The sequence below is a fragment of the Hyla sarda genome, chromosome 2, assembly GCF_029499605.1.
Source record: "Hyla sarda isolate aHylSar1 chromosome 2, aHylSar1.hap1, whole genome shotgun sequence".
Lineage (NCBI taxonomy): Eukaryota > Metazoa > Chordata > Amphibia > Anura > Hylidae > Hyla > Hyla sarda.
This window is the reverse complement of record NC_079190.1, coordinates 311,013,957-311,037,685: the sequence shown is the minus strand read 5'-3', so window position 1 is coordinate 311,037,685 and position 23,729 is coordinate 311,013,957. Positions and strand designations below refer to the sequence as shown.

General features: G+C 43.5%; 1 protein-coding gene across 11 annotated transcripts in view; it reads left to right on the top strand.

Annotated features, from left to right (window-relative positions):
• Positions 1–23,729, top strand: part of ANKS1A (ankyrin repeat and sterile alpha motif domain containing 1A) — an 836,994-nt gene that overhangs the window by 345,694 nt on the left and 467,571 nt on the right. For 10 of the 11 annotated variants that reach the window (XM_056557673.1, XM_056557674.1, XM_056557675.1 and 7 more), the window contains 2 exons: positions 13,443–13,618; positions 13,713–13,778. In XM_056557673.1, coding sequence (XP_056413648.1) covers positions 13,443–13,618; positions 13,713–13,778 — 242 coding nt within the window. The remainder of the gene's footprint in view (positions 1–13,442; positions 13,619–13,712; positions 13,779–23,729) is intronic. The other variant, XM_056557670.1, reaches the window with a different exon arrangement.

Below are 23,729 nucleotides of genomic sequence, written 5' to 3'. Positions count from 1 at the left end.
CAGTCTATATACATTTTTTTCTTAGGTTATATTTCTGTATCTATGGCAGTTGGCTATCAACCCCCACTAGGATTAGTTTAGGTAAAATATGCTGTGTAGTAGGCACTTTTAGATACCGTGCAACTGATGTAGGTAGATTGCTATTTGAGTTGGTTAATTTTTTAGTTATTATGTTTGACAAGGGCATTTTTCTCAGAACTTATGCTCCTTTGTATGGGACAATGGCTAATCTTACCATCTCCACCCTGAATGTTCAGGGATTTAATGTGCCGGAGAAGAGAGCAAAAATTCTATATTCATATCATAAACTCAAAACACAGATTTTGTGCATCCAAGAGACTCACTTCAAAACAGACCACACTCCCTCCTTTACCAACAGATACCGTATTTATCGGCGTATAACACGCACTTTTTAGGCTAAAATTTTTAGCCTAAAGTCTATGTGCGTGTTATACGCCGATACACCCCCAGGAAAGGCAGGGGGAGAGAGGCCGTCGCTGCCCGCTTCTCTCCCCCTGCCTTCCCTGGGGTCTAGAGCTCTGCTGCCGGCCCTTCTTTCACCCTGGCTATCGGCGCCGCTGCCCGTTCTGTCCCCCTGACTATCGGTGCCGGCGCCCCACTGCCGGTGCCGATAGCCAGGGGGAGAGAAGCGGCGCCGACAGCCAGGGGGAAAGAAGGGGCAGCGGCACCCATTGCCGGCGCCGCTGCCCCGTTGCCTCCCCCATCCCCGGTGGCATAATTACCTGGGTCGGGTCCGCGCTGCTGCAGGCCTCCGGCGTGCGTCCCCTGCATCGTTGCTATGCACGGCGCGGCGCACTGACGTCATGCGCCGCTTCTCTCCCCCTGGCTATCGGCGCCGGCAGTGGGGCGCCGGTACCGATAGTCAGGAGGAAAGAACGGGCAGCGGCGCCGATAGCCAGGGGGAGAGAAGGGCCGGCAGCAGGGCTCTAGACCCTAGGGAAGGCAGGGGGAGAGAAGCGGGCAGCGACGGCCTCTCTCCCCCTGCCTTTCCTGGGGGTATATCAGGGTATACACGCACACACGCACCCTCATTTTACCATGGATATTTGGGTAAAAAACTTTTTTTACCCAAATATCCTTGGTAAAATGAGGGTGCATGTTATAGGCCGGTGCGTGGTATATCCCGATAAATACGGCACTTTCCTACCTGGCATCATGCTACCAATCCTGACACTAGAAGTAAGGGTGTTTCTATAGGCTTTCACAAGTCCCTGGCTATAACGGTGGAATCCACTCGAGCCGACACGGAAGCCAGGTACTTATTTATAAATTGCAATCTGGCAGGCCGCCCCTTTACAATAGCTTCTATATATGCGCCTAATAGGGACCAAACCTCTTTTCTCCTTTCCACTCTAGATAAGCTAACATCTTTTGCTACAGGTCAATTATTATTTTGTGGTGACCTTAATGTTCCTCTACAACCTTTGATGACACCTCCTCTGGTTCCTCCTCTCTATCCAGATGCCAACTAGCACTCATCACCCGTAAATTTCATGCCTTACAATTATGTGACTCTTGGAGATTGACTCAACCTGACACGAAAGATTATACTTTCTATTCCAACCCACAGAATTCGTATAGCCGACTTTATTATGCCTTTTGTTCCCATGCACTACTGCCACAAGTACTAGACACATCCATTGGCTCCATCCTACACTCAGATCATGCACATGTCTCTCTCACTTTTACTCTTCCTTCTCTGACTAAACCTGATTACTCATGGAAACTTAATGAGTCTTTACTTGCAAACCCACTTTGTCTCACCGAACTACATTCTTCCATTTTACACTTTCAGGAAGACCACTCCACTGACGATACCTCTCCCCCTGTGAAATGGGAAGCCTTAAAGTGTGTATTACATGGAATATTGATAAAACATGGATCTAGACTGAAGAGAGAAGCTGCGGCTAAGCTTTCCTCTTTGCTTACTTCCTTACATGATCTTGAGGCATCTCACAAGGCATCTCTGCGCGAGGATACTCTAAGAGACCTTCAGCGCACGAGATCCGAAATCAAAAAGCTCCTGGATTCGAAATGGAAGAGGTATCGTCAACTGACCTGATTAAAGTCACCCATCATCAGTATTGCGCCATATTTATGTTTATTGATAATATTCAGAATGTGGGTGAAAAATTTGGTTTGTTTTTTGTTCGGAGCATAAAGTGAAACCAGGGTAAATTTTTCATTATTGACATTACAATTCAGCAAGATATATTTACCTTTAGAGTCGTAAATAATATCAATCTGTTGAAAAGCCACCGTATTTTTTATAGCAATCAACACCCCTTTCTTTTTAGTTGTATTTGGGGTAAAGTATATGAAGGGGAATCTTTTATTTTTCACCCTATGAGTGTCAACTTCTAGAAGGTGAGTTTCTTGGGCACAGATAATATCACATTTCAAACGTGGGCATTCATTCCAAAACATTGACCTTTTGAAGGGACTATTAAGGCCCTTAACATTTAATGTGGAAAGCTTAAGTACCATGGCGTGGGAGGTAGTTTATTTGGGAGTGGAGTTCGCTTACCCTCATCTTGAGCCAGAGAAATGACCGAGGAACGATCTTTGGAAGTAGTATGGGAGTACTCGTGGAGCTGTGCATAAGGAAAATAAACAATAAAAGGAAAAAAAAACAACAATTGAGTGCAATCAACATTTGTTCAAAGTGAACAGACCTGTACCTACTAAAGCGCATAGGATAGGTCATGGGGGGAGGGGATACAAAAAAAAAAAAAGAATAACACTCGAAATTATGATGCAGAGTACCTGTAGGGCACTCAAGAGATCAAGTCAATAAAACAATGACACTTAAAAGAGATCCTGAGTATAGAATAGCGTATCAGCTAATAATTGAAAGCGTATATATCCAGTGACCTCTAAGAGGTCTATATCTGAGGTTAACTAAACAGAGAAATATACAGTGCAACTTGGATGGTCAGCATTAGTAGAATCACGTTGGAGTGTCCTGGGACGGAACTGGTTTAGGGGATCTCGGAGGGGAGCCGTCATATTGCGGTGGGGTCTTGTTAGGTAATGATCCCACTTTTCTCCAGTCCTGGGGAATAGATTCTGCTTTCCGTTTGGGTGAAGATTTTTCTTTGTCCGGAATAGAGTCAGGAAACCATTTCTCGACCAGTTTGAGAGCTTCAGTTTGGGTACGAAGCTCGTGCATAGTTCCATTTTTTGTAATTAGAAGTTTAACTGGAAATCCCTAGCGGTAGGGAATACCCTTATCCCCTAAGATGCTAGTTGAGGCTGAGAAAGCTTTTCTTCTTTTTAAGGTTACGGCGGACAAATCAGCAAAGAGGTTCATTTGTGAGAAGGGTTCCGCCAATGCAGGGGGCTTTTTAGCTCTCCTCAGAATCTCTTCCTTAAAGTGGTAAAAATGTAGTCTAGCCAGCACTTCTCTAGGTATCGTGGGAGGAAGGTGAGCAGGTTTTGGAATTCTATGAACTCTGTCAATTATCATATCCCTTTGGTCAGTATCAGGGATAAGGATAGTAAAATAATCAATTAGGTATTCTCTGAGGTCAGAAGCCTGAACAGTCTCTGGGATTCCACGGAAACTAATGTTGTTCCTGCTTGACCTGTCCTCCAGGTCCGCAAGTTTTAGTTTGACCGCAAGCATGTCCTCTTTCAGTTCATTTTGGTCATCCACCAGTGCATTATGAGCTTCAGTGAATCCGCTCATCTTTTCCTCCAAATGTCCCGTCCTATCCCCCAAGTCAGCAACTTCCTTTGAGAGAGAGCTCGGAGAGGTCATGAAGTCTTTCTGGAGGTTTTCCCTGAATTCTTGGAACAGCGCCCTCATGGCAGATTCCATATTTTATGGTAGTTTAGAGTCATCTTTTGGATGGGAAGATGCCATTGTAGGAGAATGGGTTGTAAGAGAAGACTTTTTCGGTGAGAATGAAATTTCTTTTATGGAGGACGAAGTAGAGATTTTTTCGTGTGCACTAGGTAGGGATGTTGTGCCACCCGATGTGGGTGAGTAGAATTTAGTTAACTTAGCTGTTAGGGATTTTTTTCCACGCCGTGCTGGCATAACTTAATGAAGGTATACAAGTCAAAAAGATTAATGGCATAGAGGGTCTTCAATTAGATGAAAACAGGAGCTAGTCAATATGAAGTAGACAGTTGCAGGTGAATATTATACAACAGCACCATCCAGTGTAAAATTGAAAATAATGCAGTGGCGCTTTTATAAGCCAACTATCAATCGAGGATATAGCAGTAATATTGTTGTAGTTCAGCCGTTTCTTTATATAGCACACATGGGGAGCAAGCTGGTCAGAAAGACTGATTACACACAGGGTGTTCAGTCAGATGAAAACATAAGTAAGGCAATATGAAATACACAGTTGCATGTAAGTGCTAGGCAACAGCACCACCTAGTGGTAATTTGAAAATAGTGCAGTGGTGGTTTTATAGTAAAGCTGCTGATTTGTAGTAAAAATGAGGAAAGCAAGCAGGACAAGGTTATGAATCAGTAGAATAAAAGTCCTATTGTACTGCAACAGGAATCATGAGTAATTGGAAGTCCATTATAGATGACCCCAGGTTATCACATAGAGGTAGGGCAGCCAGGTGAGGTTTGCAAAGATATAATTGGAGTACTAAGTGCTAAGGTATAGCAGAAGATAGTGCAGTAAGTACTCACATGGATCGCTGCACTTTCGTAGTATCCCTTTTGAGACTCACAGTATGTAGGAGGACTTTTTAGTTAAGCTGCTGATGACAGGTTCAGGAGTCTGCAGAAGAGGACCTTGCTGGGTTTCACTGTTTGGTGATTACAGCATACAGTATTTTCTTAATATGCTGGCATGTAGCAGGGCTGCTTTCTTTGAAGGAGCAATCAGCGTGTCCTCTGTGGAGAAGGAGTGCTGGATAAAGATGGCGCTCACTCCTCTCCCCCTCTTCTGTTACTGTTCAGCCTGCGCTTCCCCCCACAGGAAACGAGAGCAGGCGCACTGCGAGGTACTGGATGCAGGAGGGGGTGTCGCAGAGGTAAGGGGGATTACTGAGGGCAGCAGGTAATGGCAGATTTAGCCTGATAGGCAGTTCGTATGTCTCCTATGGAGAAGGAGCGCAGAGCAGAAATGGCGCCCGCTCCTCTCTTCAATCTCCACTGCCGCTTAGCCCACGTTGTTTCCCCCAGGTGCCGAGGGCAGGGCGCACTGCAAGGTATTAAGTCCCGGAGCGAGCACAAGCAGGCAGCCCGCAATCAAACAGCTCCCTCCTGCGCTGTCGCTTGCGCTCCTCTCTCAGGGAGTACATGCTGTGGGAAGATGGCACCCACACTATCCAAGAGCCCCCCTCTCCGCTCCAGGTTTGTAGTGTTCCGCCATTCTGTTGTGGGCCCCAGCTGGAAAGTGAGACTCCCGGTGTGGTAGGTGATCCTCAGGGATAGGAACAGGGAAGTTTGGTGTAGCGGTTTGCCGGTTTTAGCCGTGTTTTGCAGGATCCGAGAGGGAGCTACTCAGCCATGCGTCCTCTCTCTATGGCCCCTAGATGCCACTCTTAGCCAGATAGGTTTAGGTGACTTTATGAGAAATTTAATTATGGCACTTTATACTAATCCCTGGGCTCAGATTAGAATTAATGGGTCGTTGTCCTCCAAAGTATTAATTCGCAACGGTACTAGACAAGGATGCCCCCTCTCCCCCTATACTGTTCATTCTGTGTATGGAACATTTGATGACAGCTATACGGGCCAATCCAGACATCAAGGGCCTCGCTCTACCCCACACTGTATATAAATGCTCAGCATTCGCTGACGATCTTCTTGTATACCTAACCAACCCTCATCTTTCTCTGCCAGCCTTATTGGCTACCATCAAGGAATACTCTTCCTTTAGTGACTACAAAGTAAATGTTTCAAAGAGTGTGGCCCTTGATGTCGGATTGGCTAAGGAGTAGGTGTCTAGAATACGTTCCAATTTTCATTTTTCCTAGGACACTTGCTCTATTAAAGGGGTTATCCAGGAAAAAACTTTTTTTTTATATATATCAACTGGCTCCAGAAAGTGAAACAAATTTGTAAATTACTTCTATTAAAAAATCTTAATCCTTTCAGTACTTCTGAAGTTAAGGTTGTTCTTTTCTGTCTAAGTGCTTTGTGATGACACGTGTCTCGGGAACTGCCCAGTTTAGAAGAGGTTTGCTATGGGGATTTGCTTCTAAACTGGGCGGTTCCCGAGACATGTGTCATCACAAAGCACTTATACAGAAAAGAACAACCTTAACTTCAGAAGCTCATAAGTACTGAAAGTATTAAGATTTTTTAATAGAAGTAATTTACAAATTGGTTTAACTTTCTGGAGCCAGTTGATATATAAAAAAAAATTTTTTCCTGGATAACCCCTTTAAATACCTAAGGGTGAAAGTTCCCTCCTCTCTCTCTGACACGTACACTCTCAACTTCCCCCCACTCATTGCTCAAATTCGAACAGACCTCTTAAAATGGGAAAAACTAAATTTATCTTGGATAGGCAGGATAAACATAGTAAAAATGAGCATCCTACCCAAGTTACTTTATCTCTTTCAAACCCTACCTATCTATCTTCCTTATTCTTTCTTCTCTATGCTAACGTCTCTCCTTAACAAATTTGTTTGGTCCCACAAACCACCACGGATTGCCCATTGGACTCTTGTTAGACGCAAAATAGACGGATGTCTTGGCCTGCCGGATTGCAAACTCTACTACATGGCCTCCGTTCTTTCGAGACTCTTAGACGGTTTCCATGCCTCTCAGAGGAAATTATGGATTGTAATGGAATCCATCACATCTAGCTGTCCCTTCACTGCTCTTCCCTGGTTGCCGCACTTCCTAAAAACAACGAGGAACTCTCACCCATATGGCATGCTTGAAGTTGATTTTTTGCAACATCTGGAGGGTCACAGTTTGGAGACCACTGTTACAGTGGTGCCCAAACGGTAGCCCTCCAGATGTTGCCAAACTACAACTCTCAGCGTGCCTAGACTGCCCAGGCATGCTGGGAGTTGTAGTTCTGTAACATCTGTCCCTTTAGATTTTGCAATTTTCATGACATTTTTGAAAATTGCTGCTCTACTTTGAAGCCCTCTAATTTTTTCAAAAAGTAAAAATATGTCAATTTTATGATGCCAACATAAAGTGGACATATTGTATTTGTGAATAAAAATAAAATGTATTTGGAATATCCATTTTCCTTACAAGCAGAGAGCTTCAAAGTTAGAAAAATGCTAAATTTTAAAAATGTTCATGCAATTTTGGGATTTTTCAACAAAAAAAGGATGCAAGTAATGCTGAAAATTTACCACCAAAATAAAGTAGAATGTGTCACGAAAAAACAGTCTCAGAATATTCGGTAAAAGCGTTTTTGAGTTATTAATGTGTAAAGCGACGGTGGTCAGAATTGCGAAAAAGGCTCAGTCCTTAAGGTGAAAAAGGGCTGCGTCCTTAAGGGGTTAAGGAAGAAGGGCGTACAGATACGCCCTTGCGTCCTTGTACTTTATGCTTACCCGTCAGATCAAAAAAAAAAAAAAAAATTTATATATCACTCAGTACCTAATCTTGACCATGTACATCTAATTATTATGTGTCTAGCACCTTTATTTAGTTTTTTTTATTACACTTTTAATTTAGCTCACTAATCTGAATTCCTCTCAAAGGGAGGGGGCGTGGTCTCACTGTTCAGGTCTCCGCCCCCTCCCTCAGTATGCTGCAACTACAACTCCCAGCTTATCCTCACTGACAGTAACGGGACACAAGCTGACAGTGGGAGGATTTTTCCTCCAGTTGTGAGCACTGCGCTTATAGCTGTCAATCAAGGAAGTGTGTCCATGACGTAGGTGATGACGCATGGACACAGCAGGACTAGTATGTGTCAAAGCAGGCACGGGGGGCAGTTGTTTGACTGGCTTTTTCAGTATAAAATACTGAAAATGTTCTAATGAAAGCAATTGCAAAACCTATTGGTTTTGCATGCTTTACAACATATCAAAAGGAAGAAGGGTGTACCTGTGTGCCCTGGATCCTTAAAGGGGTACTCTCACCGTAGACATCTTATCCCCTATCCAAAGGATAGGGGATAAGATGTCTGATCGCGGGGGTCCCGCCGCTGGGGACCCCCGCATTATTGCATGCGCACCCACCTGGTTTTTCACCGGAACTGCTGGAGGGGCTGAGTCGCGACTCCGGGAACTGAAGTCTGTGAGGTCAGGACTCCGCCTCCGTGTGACGTCACGCCCGTCCCCTCAATGTGGAGTACCCCTTTCAGGGGATAAAAGGGCATTGTCAGATACAAAAAAGCGTTTTATATGTCGCACATCTTGGCAAAACATTAAAACATACCAGTCAGATCCAACAAAATTATTATATATTTTTTTATATATCACTCAGTACCTAATCCTGACCCGGTACATCCAATTTTTATGTGTCTAGCACGTTTTTTTTTTTTTTTATTATTATTACACTTTTAATTACGCTCACTAGTCTCAATTCCTTTCAAATTCCCCTCCCTTAGTATGATGTCTGCTCACATCTCCTCTAACATTAGCAAAACTACAACCCCCAGCTTGTCCTCACTGACAGTGGTGGGACACAAGCTGTGCCCTATGATCACATCTGTCAATCAAGGAAGTGGGTCCATGATGCATGGACACAGCAGGTCTAGTATGTTTCCAAGCAGGCAGGGTGGGCAGTTGTTTGACTGACTTTTTCAGTATGAAATACTGAAAATTTTCTAATGAAAGCAATTGCAAAACCTATTGGTTTTTCATGCTTTACAACATATGAAAAGTTTTTGTATATGATAGTGCCTATTTAACTTTTCTAATATACTTCCTAAGAAAACTGTATTTCCTTTTTATAGAAATCATGGCTTATGAAAGCATAGCTTTGTCCAAGCTGAAGCACAGGTATGGACAAAGTCCAGTAAATGAAGATGGGCTAGCACTTCTCTGTGCTCTCTCTTGTCTGATAGGACAGGAAAGAGCACAGAGGAGTACTGTTAGACAGGATAGAGCACAGAGGAGTGCTAGCCCACCCTCACCTACTGGCCTTTGTCCATGCATGTTCTTCAGCTTGGACAAAGTCATGATTTCATCACGGCAAGTTACCGTAATTCAGCCGGGGCAGGGACGCTGTCACTTTAAAACGTCCGCGCGTATGCACTGCTGATGTCACAGACGTGTCCCTGCCCCCGGCTGCTAAGCAACAGGCAACAGAAGGAGATCCCTTACAGTACAAGTTGCGGACACTACGGTACGGACGGAGGTGGGGAAGTGCTGGTCTCCGCTGGGGATGAAATGTGTAAGGTACCATAGTTTATTTTGGCAGAGGGGTAGGAGGCACTGTAGCAGTGTGGAGGACGACGGGGGAAGGGGAGGATGGGGGGCTGTAGCAGTGTGGAGGCTGAAGGGCTGTAGGAGTATGGAGGATGGGGGGCTGCAGAAGTGTGGAGGATGGGGGGGGGGGCTGCAAGAGTGTGGAGGATGGGGGGGGGCTGCAAGAGTGTGGAGGATGGGGGGGCTGCAGGAGTGTGGAGGATGGGGGGGCTGCAGGAGTGTGGAGGATGGGGGGGCTGCAGGAGTGTGGAGGATGGGGGGGCTGCAGGAGTGTGGAGGATGGGGGCGGCAGGAGTGTGGAGGATGGGGGGCTGTAGCAGTGTGGAAGATGGGGGGTGCGGCATCCTCCACACTGCTACAGCCCCCCATCCTCCACACTCCTGCTGCCCCCCATAAATAAATAAGCCCTACCCTGAAAATAAGCCCTAGTCTGTTTTTTTGGGACTAAAATTAATAAAAGAGCCTGTGTTATTTTTGGAGAAACACAGTAGTATTTTAATAACACACAAAATATACCACATCATACTAGATGTGTTCCGACAGTACTATACCTCATTGTAAAGTCTGCCAAAACCCCATAACCTGGCATCACCGTCTCCTGACACTCCTCCTCTGATGTAATATATCTCGGACATGGCATTCCCCCAACTGTGCTCACACAAGATTCAAGCATTGGAGAGACCACTCTCCTCTGAGGAATTAGACTTGGCCATCTCCTCCATACCTGCAGGAAAAAGTCCTGGTCCAGATGGCTACACGGCAAAATTCTACAAGTCCCTCAGGTTGGAATTGTCGGGTCCCCTGCTTGAGGCGTTTAACAATATTTTGGACTCTTCCCCTTCACCTCACTCCTTCTTACGCGCCTTTGTAACGGTGATCCAAAAAGAGGGCAAAGACCCATTGTTGTGCCCCAGTTATTGCCCCATTTCCCTAATTAACACTGATACAAAATTATTTGCTAAATTATTTGCCAATAGATTAGCGACCCATGTGTCGTCCCTAGTACCCCCCGACCGAGTTGGATTTATCCGCGATAGAGAGGCGAGGGATAATTCCCTTCATTCCTTCTCTCGTAAACACAAAATCCCTCTCTTTATGTTATCATTAGACGTGGAGAAGGCCTTTGACCGGGTGGACTGGGACTTCTTAAATGTGACACTTACTCAAATTGGCTTTGGTTCCCTAATGTCCAACCGCATTAGGGCACTATACTCTCATCCCCAGGCTCAGATCAGGATAATTAGTCAATTGTCTGCCTCTTTCGACATTTGTAATGGCACGAGACAGGGCTGCCCGCTATCTCCATTAGGGTCAATGCACACCACGTTTTTGCTATATAGTTCCCATTCAAGTTAAAAACCGTACGGAACCATACAGAAAACCATATGCATTGACTTAAAGGGGTTCTCCCGTGGAAAACTTTTTCTTTTAAATCAACTTGTGCCAGAAAGTTAAACAGATTAGTAAATTATTTCTAGTAAAAAATCTTAATCCTTCTCTGATGTCATGACCACAGTGCTCTCTGATGACCTCTGCTGTCCATTTTAGGAACTGTCCAGAGCAGCATATGTTTGCTATGGGGATTTTCTCCTGCTCTGGACAGTTCTTAAAATTGACAACAGAGGTCAGCAGAGAGCACTGTGGTCATGACATCAGAGAAATCTAAAAAGATAAGCATTTCATCTGTAGTATATAGCCCCTAAAAAGTACGTGAAGGATTTTTGGGGGCTTCCATTTCTACGCATTTTCTACGATTTTTCGGTAAAAATGACACCTTATCTTTGTTCTGTAGGTCCATATGATTAAAATGATACCCTACTTATATAGGTTTGATTTTGTTGTACTTCTGTAAAAAATCATAACTACATGCAGGAAAATGTATAGGTTTAAAATTGTCATTGTTTGCACCGTGATCTGAAGTTTTTAGCCGTACCATTTTTGTATTGATCTGACTTTTTGATCGCTTTTTATTCATTTTTTTCATGAAATAAAAATTGACCAAAAATACGTTATTTTGGACTTTTGAATTTTTTTGCACGTACGCCATTGACCTTGCGGTTTAATAATGATATCTTTTTATAGTTCGGACATTTACGCACGCAGCAATACCACATATGTTTATATTTATTTTTATTTACATGTTTTTTTTAATGGGAAAATGGGGGCGATCTGGACTTTTATTAGGGAAAGGGTTAAATCACATTAACTTTTTTTTTCCACTTTTTTTTTTTGCAATGTTATAGCTCCCATAGGGGGTTATAACGCCGCACACACTGATCTTATACACTGTTCACTGCAAAGCCACGTCTAAAGGGTTAATAGCTCACGGCACCGCAATCGCTGCCGCACGCGATTAGTCCTGGGTCCCGGCTTCAGATACATGCCGGGACCGACCCGATATGACGTGGGGTCACCAAGGACGTAAATATACGTCCTTGGTTCTTAAGGGGTTAAACATGGGAGCCAATGGGAAGCGTACAGAACATTTTTTTTTCTTGGAATTTCAATCAAACAAGTGAAACTTTATTCAAAATGGAGTGAAAAGTTAAAAAATTATACGTTTTTTTCTTAAAAAACGGAGGCAACTGAACATAATTTTTCAAACCGTATATGGTTTTTAATTGTATACAAGTTGACATTTGTACACACGTTTTGATACAGATTAGTCAGGTTTTGAGGAATCCATCTTTCATCAAAAACCTGATACTTGAACTGTATTGCAAAAACATGGTGTGCATGCACCCTTACTCTATGTCCTTAGGAGCACCTCCTAATTGCCATTCGCCAGAATGACTATATCAAAGGCCTCCCTGTTCCACCGTGCCATTACAAATGTTCAGCCTTTGCCGATGACCTTCTCATGTTTCTTTCCTCCCCACTAACCAGCCTGCCCTCTCTATTATGCACTATACATTAGTTTTCTGACTACAGTAACTACAAACTCAATGCTTCTAAATGTGAAACTCTTAATATAACTTTGCCCCCGCAAATTCTCCATCAGATACAGGCATTCTATCCCCTTAAGTGGCAACCCTGTTCCCTTAAATATTTAGGTGTACAAGTCCCTGCTGACCCCAGATACTTTCTGTGTTAATTCCCCCCCTCCTCCTACACAGCTTAAAATCAGACTTGGCTAGATGGGAGCGCTGGGATTTCTCTTGGTTAGGCAGGATAAATATCCTGAAAACGAACATGCTCCCTCATCTACTCTACCTCTTTTCATGTGTCCCCTGCCTTGTTCCTCGGACATTTTTTAGACTCTCCGGTCTGGTTTTGTGTGGATGCATAAACCCTCTAGATTGGCCCATACCATCCTGATTAGACGAAAGTCGGAGGGAGGCCTGGTAGACTTCCTCTCCTATTACTTGGCTGCTGTACTATCCTGTGTGATAGATTGCTTCCATCATCAATCTGACAAACAGTGGGTCCAGTTTGAAGGTAGTATATCGAACCTGAACCCCAAGAACCTACTCTGGCTTTCCCAATTTGTTTCTTCAACCAAAAATATTTCAAACCTTCCAGCTGTACTTAACTTGATTGCACGTACGCTTAACACCTTTCTATCGCGTCTTTCTCTCTTCTCACCTGACGGTCCTCTCACTCCACTCTTTAATAATCCTGCACATGTTTCCTAGCTCTCTTGACCCCGACAACATTGAAACCCCTAACCGATCTGCTCCAGGAAGACCACTTCAACAGCCTGCATGCTTCTTCAGTTTGCCAAACTGTATCATTTCTACTCATCTAATAAGCTAATCTATAAAGTATATAGAAATGTGCAGTGTATGTAATGCACACTGAATGGACCTGGACCAAAGGATCAATATATACACCCCAAGGTGCTGTTTCCTTATGGGGACAGACCCACACAAACATACAGGTTTCACACCTTCAAGAGCACTTGTCAACCCAAACCCACTTGTGCTTAACCTCAGACCCTCCCATAGATGATGGATTTATAGCAAATGAATATTAAAACACACACCAAAAAAAGATGTTGCAACCTTTTCTGTTCCCACTTTTGCTCCTGGTAAATACACTTTTTCCAAAACTGTTGCAACTTTACTTTACTGAACTTTTTGCTTTTTTAGTAGGTATGCAAAGAGCATTGCTGGATTTGCATTTGGATTTACACAGCATAGCTCAGATGGAATCTCCTTATGAAGCTCTGTACAATGCCGCCTCTTGCCATTCTTTGGATAGCATATGTAGTGGGCGCTCATCAGACAGGGATTCCTTATGCCGTGAAAATGCAAAAATGCCACATGTAAGTGATCTTGTACCTGGTCTGTTTCTTTTATTCATTTTATAAATTGAGCTTTTTGTTTGCTAACTTTTTTTTTTTTTTTTTTTATCCGAAGGAAAGGCCACCTCCTCCTGCTAAGCCCCCACCAGAGGAAGAAGAGGCGTTAGGGCAGAAGCAGAGTGTAAGTTCTACTCAGGCAGCATGCTGGCTTTATATAAAGTTGATATGTAGTAAGTTGTTGCCTAACTCCTTGCTTTATAACAAATTTTCTGTACATCACTCTTCTAACTCCTTGACGACCCATTACAGTTTTTTATTCAGCATGTTTTTTATTCCGCCGCTAATGGGGTATGTAGGAGACTCCTTACTTAAGCCTGCTCCATAACTGGCCATATCCAGCTTATTTCAGTAACTGGGGGCCACCACTAGTAGCCGACATGCGGCCGGCTATTAACACATGAAATGCTGCTGTCAAAGATGATGTAAATGCATGTAAGATACATATTACAGTTAATCAGTGGTAATGCGATAGGCCACAGACAAGTGAGCACATTCCTTGTCCCAGCTACATTGGTACTGCATTGTTCTGTTTGGCTCATACAAGTCCCCTATTGGGACTAATAAAGTGCATGTAAAAAAAAAAAATAGAGGGATCGCAGCATAGAAGAGGAAGGAGAGGCCACGCCCCTTCCTCCCTCCACATGGACTGCAGAGTGAGCAGAGGAGAGAAGACGGGAAAAGGTACAAAGAAAAAAAAAATGAATGCACCACCCCTATGCAATCCCTAATTTAGTCTTCAAAGGCCCATGGCGCTTTCTCACTTCGGAGCCCTGTCGTATTTCAAGGAAACAGTTTAAGGCCACATATGGGGTATTTCCGTACTCGGGAGAAATTGCACTACAAATTTGGGGGGGCTTTTGCTCCTTTTAACCCTTATGAAAAGGAAAATTTGGGGGCTACACCAGCCTGTTAGTGTAAAAAGAATAAAAACTTTACACTAACATGCTGGTGTTGCCCCATACTTTTTATTTTCACAAGCGGTAAAAGGAAAAAATACCCCCAAAATTTTTAACGCAATTTCTCCTGAGTACGGAAATACCCCAAATGTGGGCGTAAAATGCTCTGGGGGCGCACAACAAGGCTCAGGAGTGAGAGTGCACTATGTACATTTGAGGCCTAAAGTGGTGATTTGCACAGGGGCAAAAAAAAAGAAATACCCACATGTGACCCCATTTTGGAAACTACACCTCTCACTGACCCTTATAGTGAGCCTTAAGTTGGAGAGGAAAATGAAAAAAGAAATGTTTCACTAAAATGCTGGTGTTACCCTAAATTTTTCATTTTCACAAGGGAAAATAGAAAAAAAAAAGCCCCCCAAAATTTGTAACCCCATTTCTTTTGAGTAAGAACATACCCCAGATGTGGATGTAAAGTGCTCTGCTGGCGCACTACAATGCTCAGAAGAGAAGGAGCACCATTGGGCTTTTAAGGAGAAAATTTGTCCGTAATTGCAGGCCACATGTCACCTGAGGAAGTGCCGGGATCGGCACAAAATAACTATTGTCCCACACGATCGCTCGTGGTGCCCCGCCAGAACATGTGTTCAGCCGCAACCTGAATAAAGAAGCCTGCATTGAACAAAGTACCTTGAGTGCCCCCTGTGTTTTCTTTCTTTTGCATATATTAGAGATATGTTGTAGCACATAAGTACTACAATATATAAAAAAAATAGGTTGGTGACAGTGCCCATTTAAGTGTGATTCTACCCACTGAATGGCCCCTGAGTTAACAATTAGAGGGCCTCTGTATTTTATACTACTGTAAAATCTCCCTTAGTGGGCACCTCCCAATAGGGGACACCTCCCAACAGCGGACAGTTTTTTATTTCCACGTCAGAGTCTCATAAGACTTGTATGTATTTGCACCCTCCGAATAGGGGACACTCGCAATAGCGATACCTCATTAAGGGGCTAAGGCTCCAAGCAGGCCCTCCACTGCACCTCCCTGCAGAAGCCCAAGCACAGAAGCAGAAGACCGCTGTTTAAACAGTGGTCTCCTGCTTCTGTACATCTGCCAGCCACATTATTTACCCTTCCTTCCCAGATCTCCCCCCCCCCCCCCCCTCTCCCCGGTGCCAAATCTTCCTCCCTTTTATTAGCCCCTGTGTCACATCATTTCCCATAGAACCCCCCCCCCTGTGCTATTTCATTCCCCCTTTATTACCCTCTGTGCAAATTCATCACCACCTCTTTACCATACCCTGTGCTATTTCTCTCCCTCCCTGTGCTATTGAATTCCCCCTTTATCTCCCTGTGTTACTTCATAAAGAGGGGAGGTGAATAAAATGGCACAGGGGAATCAAGGAGAAATGATGTGGCATGGGGTAAGGGGAGGATAATTTGGCACAAGGCACGGGGGAATAAAGTGGCACAGGGTATAAGGGGGGGATGAAATGATACGGGGGAGGGATAAGGGGGATTAAACGAGACTGGGAGATTCTACTGTAATATTCCTTTTTATTATGTTTGATAGGCAGTTACATTCTGGAATGGGTACAGAACAGTATTTGATTATTTAAAAACATTTTCAAGCCTTTATTCCCAATTGGGGACATATCTCAATAGCAGACACTTTTATTCCCCATGAGTGTCCCCTATTGGGAGAATCTGCTAGTGCTTTATATCACTATGTGGTAAGTTTTTCTACTTATTTAATTGGTTATAAAACTAAAACCATTTTAAAAATAATTTGAATCTCTATAACATTTTTATTTGTATTTAACCCCTTAACGACGCAGGACGTATATTTACGTCCTGCGCCGGCTCCCGCGATATGAAGCGGGATCGCGCCGCGATCCCGCATCATATCGCGTCGGTCCCGGCGCTAATCAACGGCCGGGACCCGCGGCTATTACCACACATCGCCGATCGCGGCGATGTGCGGTATTAACCCTTTAGAAGCGGCGGTCAAAGCTGACCGCCGCTTCTAAAGTGAAAGTGAAAGTGACCCGGCTGCTCAGTCGGGCTGTTCGGGACCGCCGCGGTGAAATCGCGGCGTCCCGAACAGCTGATCGGACACCGGGAGGGCTCTTACCTGCCTCCCCGGTGTCCGATCGACGAATAACTGCTCCGTGCCTGAGATCCAGGCAGGAGCAGTCAAGCGCCGATAATGCTGATCACAGGCGTGTTAATGCACGCCAGTGATCAGCATTAGAGATCAGTGTGTGCAGTGTTATAGGTCCCTATGGGACCTACAACACTGCAAAAAAAATGTAAAAAAAAAGTGTTAATAAAGGTTATTTAACCCCTTCCCTAATAAAAGTTTGAATCACCCCCCTTTTCCCATAAAAAAAATAAAACAGTGTAAAAAAAATAAAAAATAAACATATGTGGTATCGCCGCGTGCGTAAATGTCCGAACTATAAAAATATATCATTAATTAAGCCGTACGGTCAATGGCGTACGCGCAAAAAAATTCCAAAGTCCAAAAAAGCGTATTTTGGTCACTTTTTATATCATTAAAAAATGAATAAAAAGTGATCAAAAAGTCCGATCAAAACAAAAATCATACCGATAAAAACTTCAGATCACGGCGCAAAAAATGAGTCCTCATACCACCCCATACGTGGAAAAATAAAAAAGTTATAGGGGTCGGAAGATGACATTTTTAAACGTATAAATTTTCCTGCATGTAGTTATGATTTTTTCCAGAAGTGCGACAAAATCAAACCTATATAAGTAGGGTATCATTTTAACCGTATGGACCTACAGAATAAAGATAAGGTGTAATTTTTACCGAAATATGCACTGCGTAGAAACGAAAGCCCCCAAAAGTTACAAAATGGCGTTTTTTTTTCGATTTTGTCGCACAATGATTTTTTTTTCCGTTTCGCCGTGCATTTTTGGGTAAAATGACTAATGTCACTGCAAAGTAGAATTGGCGACGCAAAAAATAAGCCATAATATGGATTTTTAGGTGGAAAATTGAAAGGGTTATGATTTTTAAAAGGTAAGGAGGAAAAAACGAAAGTGCAAAAACGGAAAAACCCTGAGTCCTTAAGGGGTTAAAGCTGTGTGAAGGTGTGTTTTTTTATTTTATTTTTTATTTTTTTTGCTTCATCTATAGTTTAGATTCCTTTTATTTTCTGGAAGTTTAAACATTTATTTGTAAAAAGAATAAAAAAAATCCCTGTAGGGGACCTGCAGGAGTAGTCATTAAATTGCTCCTGCAGATCAGTGCAATACTAATGTATTGCGTTGATCTATTCTATTGGTGATCTACTGTTACAGCCTGCCTATGGTAAATCTTTCACAGAGGCACAGGAAAAGCCTCAAACTATAATGACAAGGCATTAATTATATAAACATAAAAACCAAAACCTAGCAAGGGGCGCTACCTGGTGCCATTACCTAAGGTTATATTTGAAAGAAAGCAGATAAACCGCTTACCTTAAAGGGGTGAATTATTATTTTTTTCTAATCAACTGGTGCCAGAAAGTTAAACAGATTTATAGATTACTTCTATATAAAAATTGTATTCCTTCCCGTTCCTTCTTTCAGCTGCTGTACACTACAGAGGAAGTTGTATAGTTATTTTCTGTCTGAACACAGTGCTCTCTGCTGCCACCTCTTTCCATGTCAGGAACTGTCCAGAGCAGGAGAGGTTTGTTATGGGGATTTGTTCCTGCCCTGGACAGTTACTGAGATGGACAGAGGTGGCAGCAGAAAGCACTGTGATCAGGCGGAAAAGAAATAAAAGACTTCCTCTGGAGCATACAGTTGATTTTAGCACATGTAACGCTTAACAATGTCTTATATATGCTAATATCGGTATCCTCACCATCCCTGGGGAATGTTTTTGATGATGTGAAGTTATAAAATATCCCCATGGCCACCCTGCAAAAGTAGTCCCCTGGAGGGGGACTTCTACTTACCAGCACCTGTTGCTCCCCATTGCTCCAGATGTGGCTCCACCCCATTGGCTTGATTGACGGCTTCCTTTATGGCTCAGTTCCCCAAGCAGGCGGAGCAGAGTGTTGACACGAGCCGTCAATCTGGACCACGGCTAGAGCAACGGGGTGCTGGTAAGTAGAAGACTACTAGGGGACTACTTGTAGGATGTACTTGTAGGATGGCCAGGGGGGACTTTATTACTTAATATCTTCACCATCCCTGTGGGCAAAAATGTCTCCCGGGGATGGAGAGGATAACGATTTTAGCATATATATAACGCATTGTTAATCCTGTTTTAAAGCTGTTAATTGTTCCTGCTGTGACCAGTTCCTGAGGTAGACCGTTCCATAAATTCACAGTCCTCACGGTAAAGAAGGCGTGTCGCCCCTTGAGACTAAACTTTTTTTTCTCCAGACGGAGGGAGTGCCCCCTCGTCCTTTGGGGGGGTTTAACCTGGAACAGTTTTTCTCCATATTTTTTGTATGGGCCATTAATATACTTATATACGTTTATCATATCCCCCCTTAAACGTCTCTTCTCAAGACTAAACAATTGTAACTCCTTTAATCGCTCCTCATAGCTAAGATGTTCCAAGCCCCATATTAGTTTAGTCGCGCGTCTCTGCACCCTTTCCAACTCCGCAGTGTCCCTTTTATGGACAGGTGACCAAAACTGAACAGCATATTCCAGGTGAGGCCGTACCAATGCTTTATAAAGGGGGAGTATTATGTCCCTGTCCCTTGAGTCCATGCCTCTTTTGATACATGACAATATCCTGCCGGCTTTGGAAGCAGCAGCCTGACATTGCATGCTATTCTGTAGTCTTTGATCTACAAGTACACCCAGATCCTTCTCTACCAGTGACTCTGCCAGTTTAATCCCCCCTAAGACATACGATGCATGCAGGTTATTAGTACCCAGATGCATAACTTTACATTTATCCACATTGAACCTCATTTGCCAAGTGGATGCCCAGACACTTAGTCTATCCAAGTCATCTTGTAACTTATGCACATCCTCTATAGACTGTACCGTGCTACAAAGCTTGGTGTCATCTGCAAAGATAGAAACAGAGCTGTTAATACCATCCTCTATATCATTGATAAATAAATTAAACAACAGCGGTCCCAGTACTGAACCTTGGGGTACACCACTAATAACCGGGGACCAATCAGAGTACGAATCATTGACCACCACTCTCTGGGTACGATCCATGAGCCAGTGTTCAATCCAGTTACAAACTAAAATTTCCAAACCCAAAGACCTTAACTTACCTGTCAGACGTCTATGAGGGACAGTATCAAATGCTTTAGCAAAATCCAGAAACACTATATCCACAGCCATTCCTCTGTCAAGGCTTCTACTCACCTCTTCATAAAAGCAAATTAGATTGGTTTGACAACTTCTATCCTTAGTAAACCCATGCTGGCTATCACTTATAATACAATTATCCCCTATGTATTCCTGTATGTAATCCCTTATAAGTCCCTCAAACAATTTACCCACAATGCACGTTAAACTTACCGGTCTATAGTTTCCTGGGGAAGACCTAGAGCCCTTTTTGAAGATTGGCACCACATTCGCCTTGCGCCAGTCCCTTGGCACAATACCAGACACCAGAGAATCTCTAAATATCATGAACAGGGGTACAGATATTACTGAACTTACCTCTCTAAGAACTCTTGGGTGTAGTCCATCCGGTCCTGGGGATTTGCTTACATTTATATCACTTAACTTACCTTGTACCATCTCTACATTAAGCCAGTTCAGTACATTACATGATGTGTTACCAGCACTGACCTGGCCAATGTCAGCTCCTTCTTCCATAGTGTATACAGAACTAAAGAACCCATTCAGTAGCTCCGCCTTCTCTTGATCGCCTGTGACAACCTCCCCATTATCATTATTAAGGGGTCCTACATGCTCTATCCTTGGTTTTTTTGCATTTATATATCTAAAAAAATATTTAGGATTAGTTTTGCTTTCTTTGGCCACCTGTCTCTCATTTTGAATTTTTGCTGTTTTTATTACATTTTTACAGATTTTATTAAGCTCCTTGTACTGTTTAAATGTTATCGCTGACCCATCAGATTTGTATTTTTTGAAGGCTATTTTTTTGCTGTTTATTGCTCTTTTAACATCATGTGTCAGCCATGTAGGATTTAGTTTCAATCGTTTATATTTGTTCCCCTTTGGTATATATTTAGCTGTATAGTTATTTAGAGTTAATTTAAAGATGTCCCATTTACCTTCTGTATCAGTATTTGAGAACACCTCCCCCCAGTCTATGTCCTGTAGTGCAGCCCTCAGCCCAGGGAAATTTGCCTTTTTAAAGTTATATGTTTTTGCCTTCCCCGCCTGTCTTTGTTTTCTACATTTTAAGTCAAAAGTAACTATATTGTGGTCGCTATTACCAAGGTTTTCCCGCACAGTTACATTACCAACCAGCTCTGCGTTGTTGGAAATGATCAGATCCAACAAGGCATCACTTCTTGTTGGGTCCTCCACAAACTGGCCCATAAAATTATCCTGCAATAAATTTAGGAATTGTCGCCCCTTTGTAGTTTTAGCCAACCCCGGACCCCAATCTATATCTGGATAGTTAAAATCTCCCATTATTACCACTGTACCTGCCCGGGCGGCCCTCTCTATTTGTTTATGAAGCCGAACTTCTATCTCTTCAGTGATATTAGGGGGTCTGTAGATTACCCCAAATATTATTTTTTCAGTATTTCCCTCCTTTTGTAATTCTACCCACAATGATTCCACATCCTCAGAATCATCACACACTATGGCATCGTTCACACTGACTTTCATACCACTTCTTACATACAGACAGACTCCACCACCTTTTCTGTTCATTCTATCCTTGCGAAACAATGTAAACCCCTGCAGATTGACAGCCCAGTCATGCGAGGAGTCCAGCCATGTCTCAGTGACCCCAACTATATCAATATGTTCCTCCAGTATCAAGGCCTCAAGCTCCCCCATTTTATTTGCTAGGCTTCTGGCATTTGTGAACATACACTTTACATTTCCATCCTTTATGTTATTGGGGTTAATGGGATTCAAGGGTGTAAGTTTTATTTTCCTATGAAGCCTATTCCTATTAACTATTCTAACCCCTCCCTCCGCTCCACCCCCAGGTACATTTATAATTCCCACCTCTCTATCTACACTATCTTCCCCCTCTTTGCTGTAGGTTCCCTCCCCCCAAGTCCCTAGTTTAAACACTCCTCCACCCTTCTAGCCATCTTCTCCCCAAGCAAAGCTGCACCCTCCCCATTGAGGTGCAGCCCGTCCCTACGGTAGAGCCGGTAACCGACAGCGAAGTCAGCCCAGTTCTCCATGAACCCAAACCCTTCCTTCCTACACCAGCTTCTGAGCCACTTGTTTACCTCCCTGATCTCCCGCTGCCTCTCTGGTGCGGCTCGTGGTACTGGTAGTATTTCAGAAAAGACTACCTTGGAGGTCCTTGCCTTAAGCTTGCGGCCTAAGTCCCTGAAATCATTTTTAAGGACACTCCACCTACCTCTTACTTTGTCATTGGTGCCAATATGTACCATGACTGCTGGGTCCTCTCCAGCCCCGCCCAACAACCTGTCAACCCGATCCGCGATGTGCCGAACTCGTGCGCCAGGCAGACAGCACACTGTTCGGCGATCCCGGTCTTTGTGACAGATTGCCCTGTCTGTCCCCCTAATAATTGAGTCCCCCACCACTAGTACCTGTCTGGCCTGCCCTGTACTCCTCCCTCCCTCCTTACTGGAGCAGACACCCCCCTGGTGGTCAGAGGCGGTATCCTGCTGCAGTTCTGCTAGCTCTGTAATGGCATCCCCCTCATCTGCCAAGCGGGCAAACTTGTTGGGGTGTGCCAGTTCAGGACTAGCCTCCCTGACACTTTTTCCCCTACCCCTCTTTCTAACTGTAACCCAGCTAACTGCCTGACTGTCCTGCAACTCCGTCCCACTGTCCTCCCCCACCTCTATTCCCGAGAGTGCCTGCTCAGTGAGCAGGAGACTCCTCTCCATGTTGTTAATGCTTCTCATTGTTGCCAGTCGCCCCTCTAGATGCAGGATCTGGGCTTCCAAACGGACAACTAGCACACATCTCGCACAACAATATGCACCCTCAAACTGTTGTTCAAGGATTGCATACATTGAACAGGATGTACATTGGACTGCATTTTCCAACATGGAGGCCATCTAATTATGGGGATTTCACAAATGTATAGGAAAAAACAGACAGTCAAAATGACACTTAAAATTTTTTGTAGACCTTGTGGGTTCAAAAATGAAAACTCACAGCGATCTCAACCTCCTGCTTTCAAACTCCAGTTTTTGAAACTCCTCTTTCACGCCCCCTCTTACACAGCAACACTCAAAAAGAGCAAGCGTAATATATGGTAAAATCTACTGATTGTTTCCCTTTAAATAAAAGTAATTTACAAATCTTTTTAACTTTTTGGCACCTGTTGATTTAAAACGTTATTGTTCCATCAGAGTACCCCTTAAACCTCTGAAGAACAAAGGGCGTACCTGTACGCCCTGCGCCTGCTCCCGTGATATAACACAGGGTCATGCACACGGTACTCGTGGCTAATACAGGACATCACCAATCACGGTAATGCCCTGTATTAACCCCTTAGACGCGGCGATCAAATTTGATCACTGCGTCTGAAATTTAAAAAAATGCTTCCCTACAGCTCAGTCGGGCCGATTGGGATCACCCCGGTGAAACCGGTGTCCCCATCAGCTGAGGACATACGAGAAGGGTCCCTACCTTCCTCCTCGGTATCCGATCTGTGCTTGATTGCTCCATGCCTGAGATCCAGGTAGGAGCAATGGAGTGCTGATAACAGTGATCAATGCTATATCATAGCATTAATCAGTGTATGTAATCAGAAGATTGCATGGCATAGCCCCCTATGGGGGCTATACAAATGTAAAAAAAAAAGTGAACAAAAAAAGTGAATAAATGTGATTTAACCCTTCCCCTAATAAAAGTTTGAATCATCCCCCTTTTCCAATAAAAAAACAAAGTAAACAAACCTAAGCATATGTGGTAACGCTGCGTGTGTAAATGTCCACACTATAATTATATAATGTTAATAAAATTTATAAAAAAATTCCAAAGTCCAAAATTGCGTATTTTTGGTCACTATGTATACCTTAAAACAT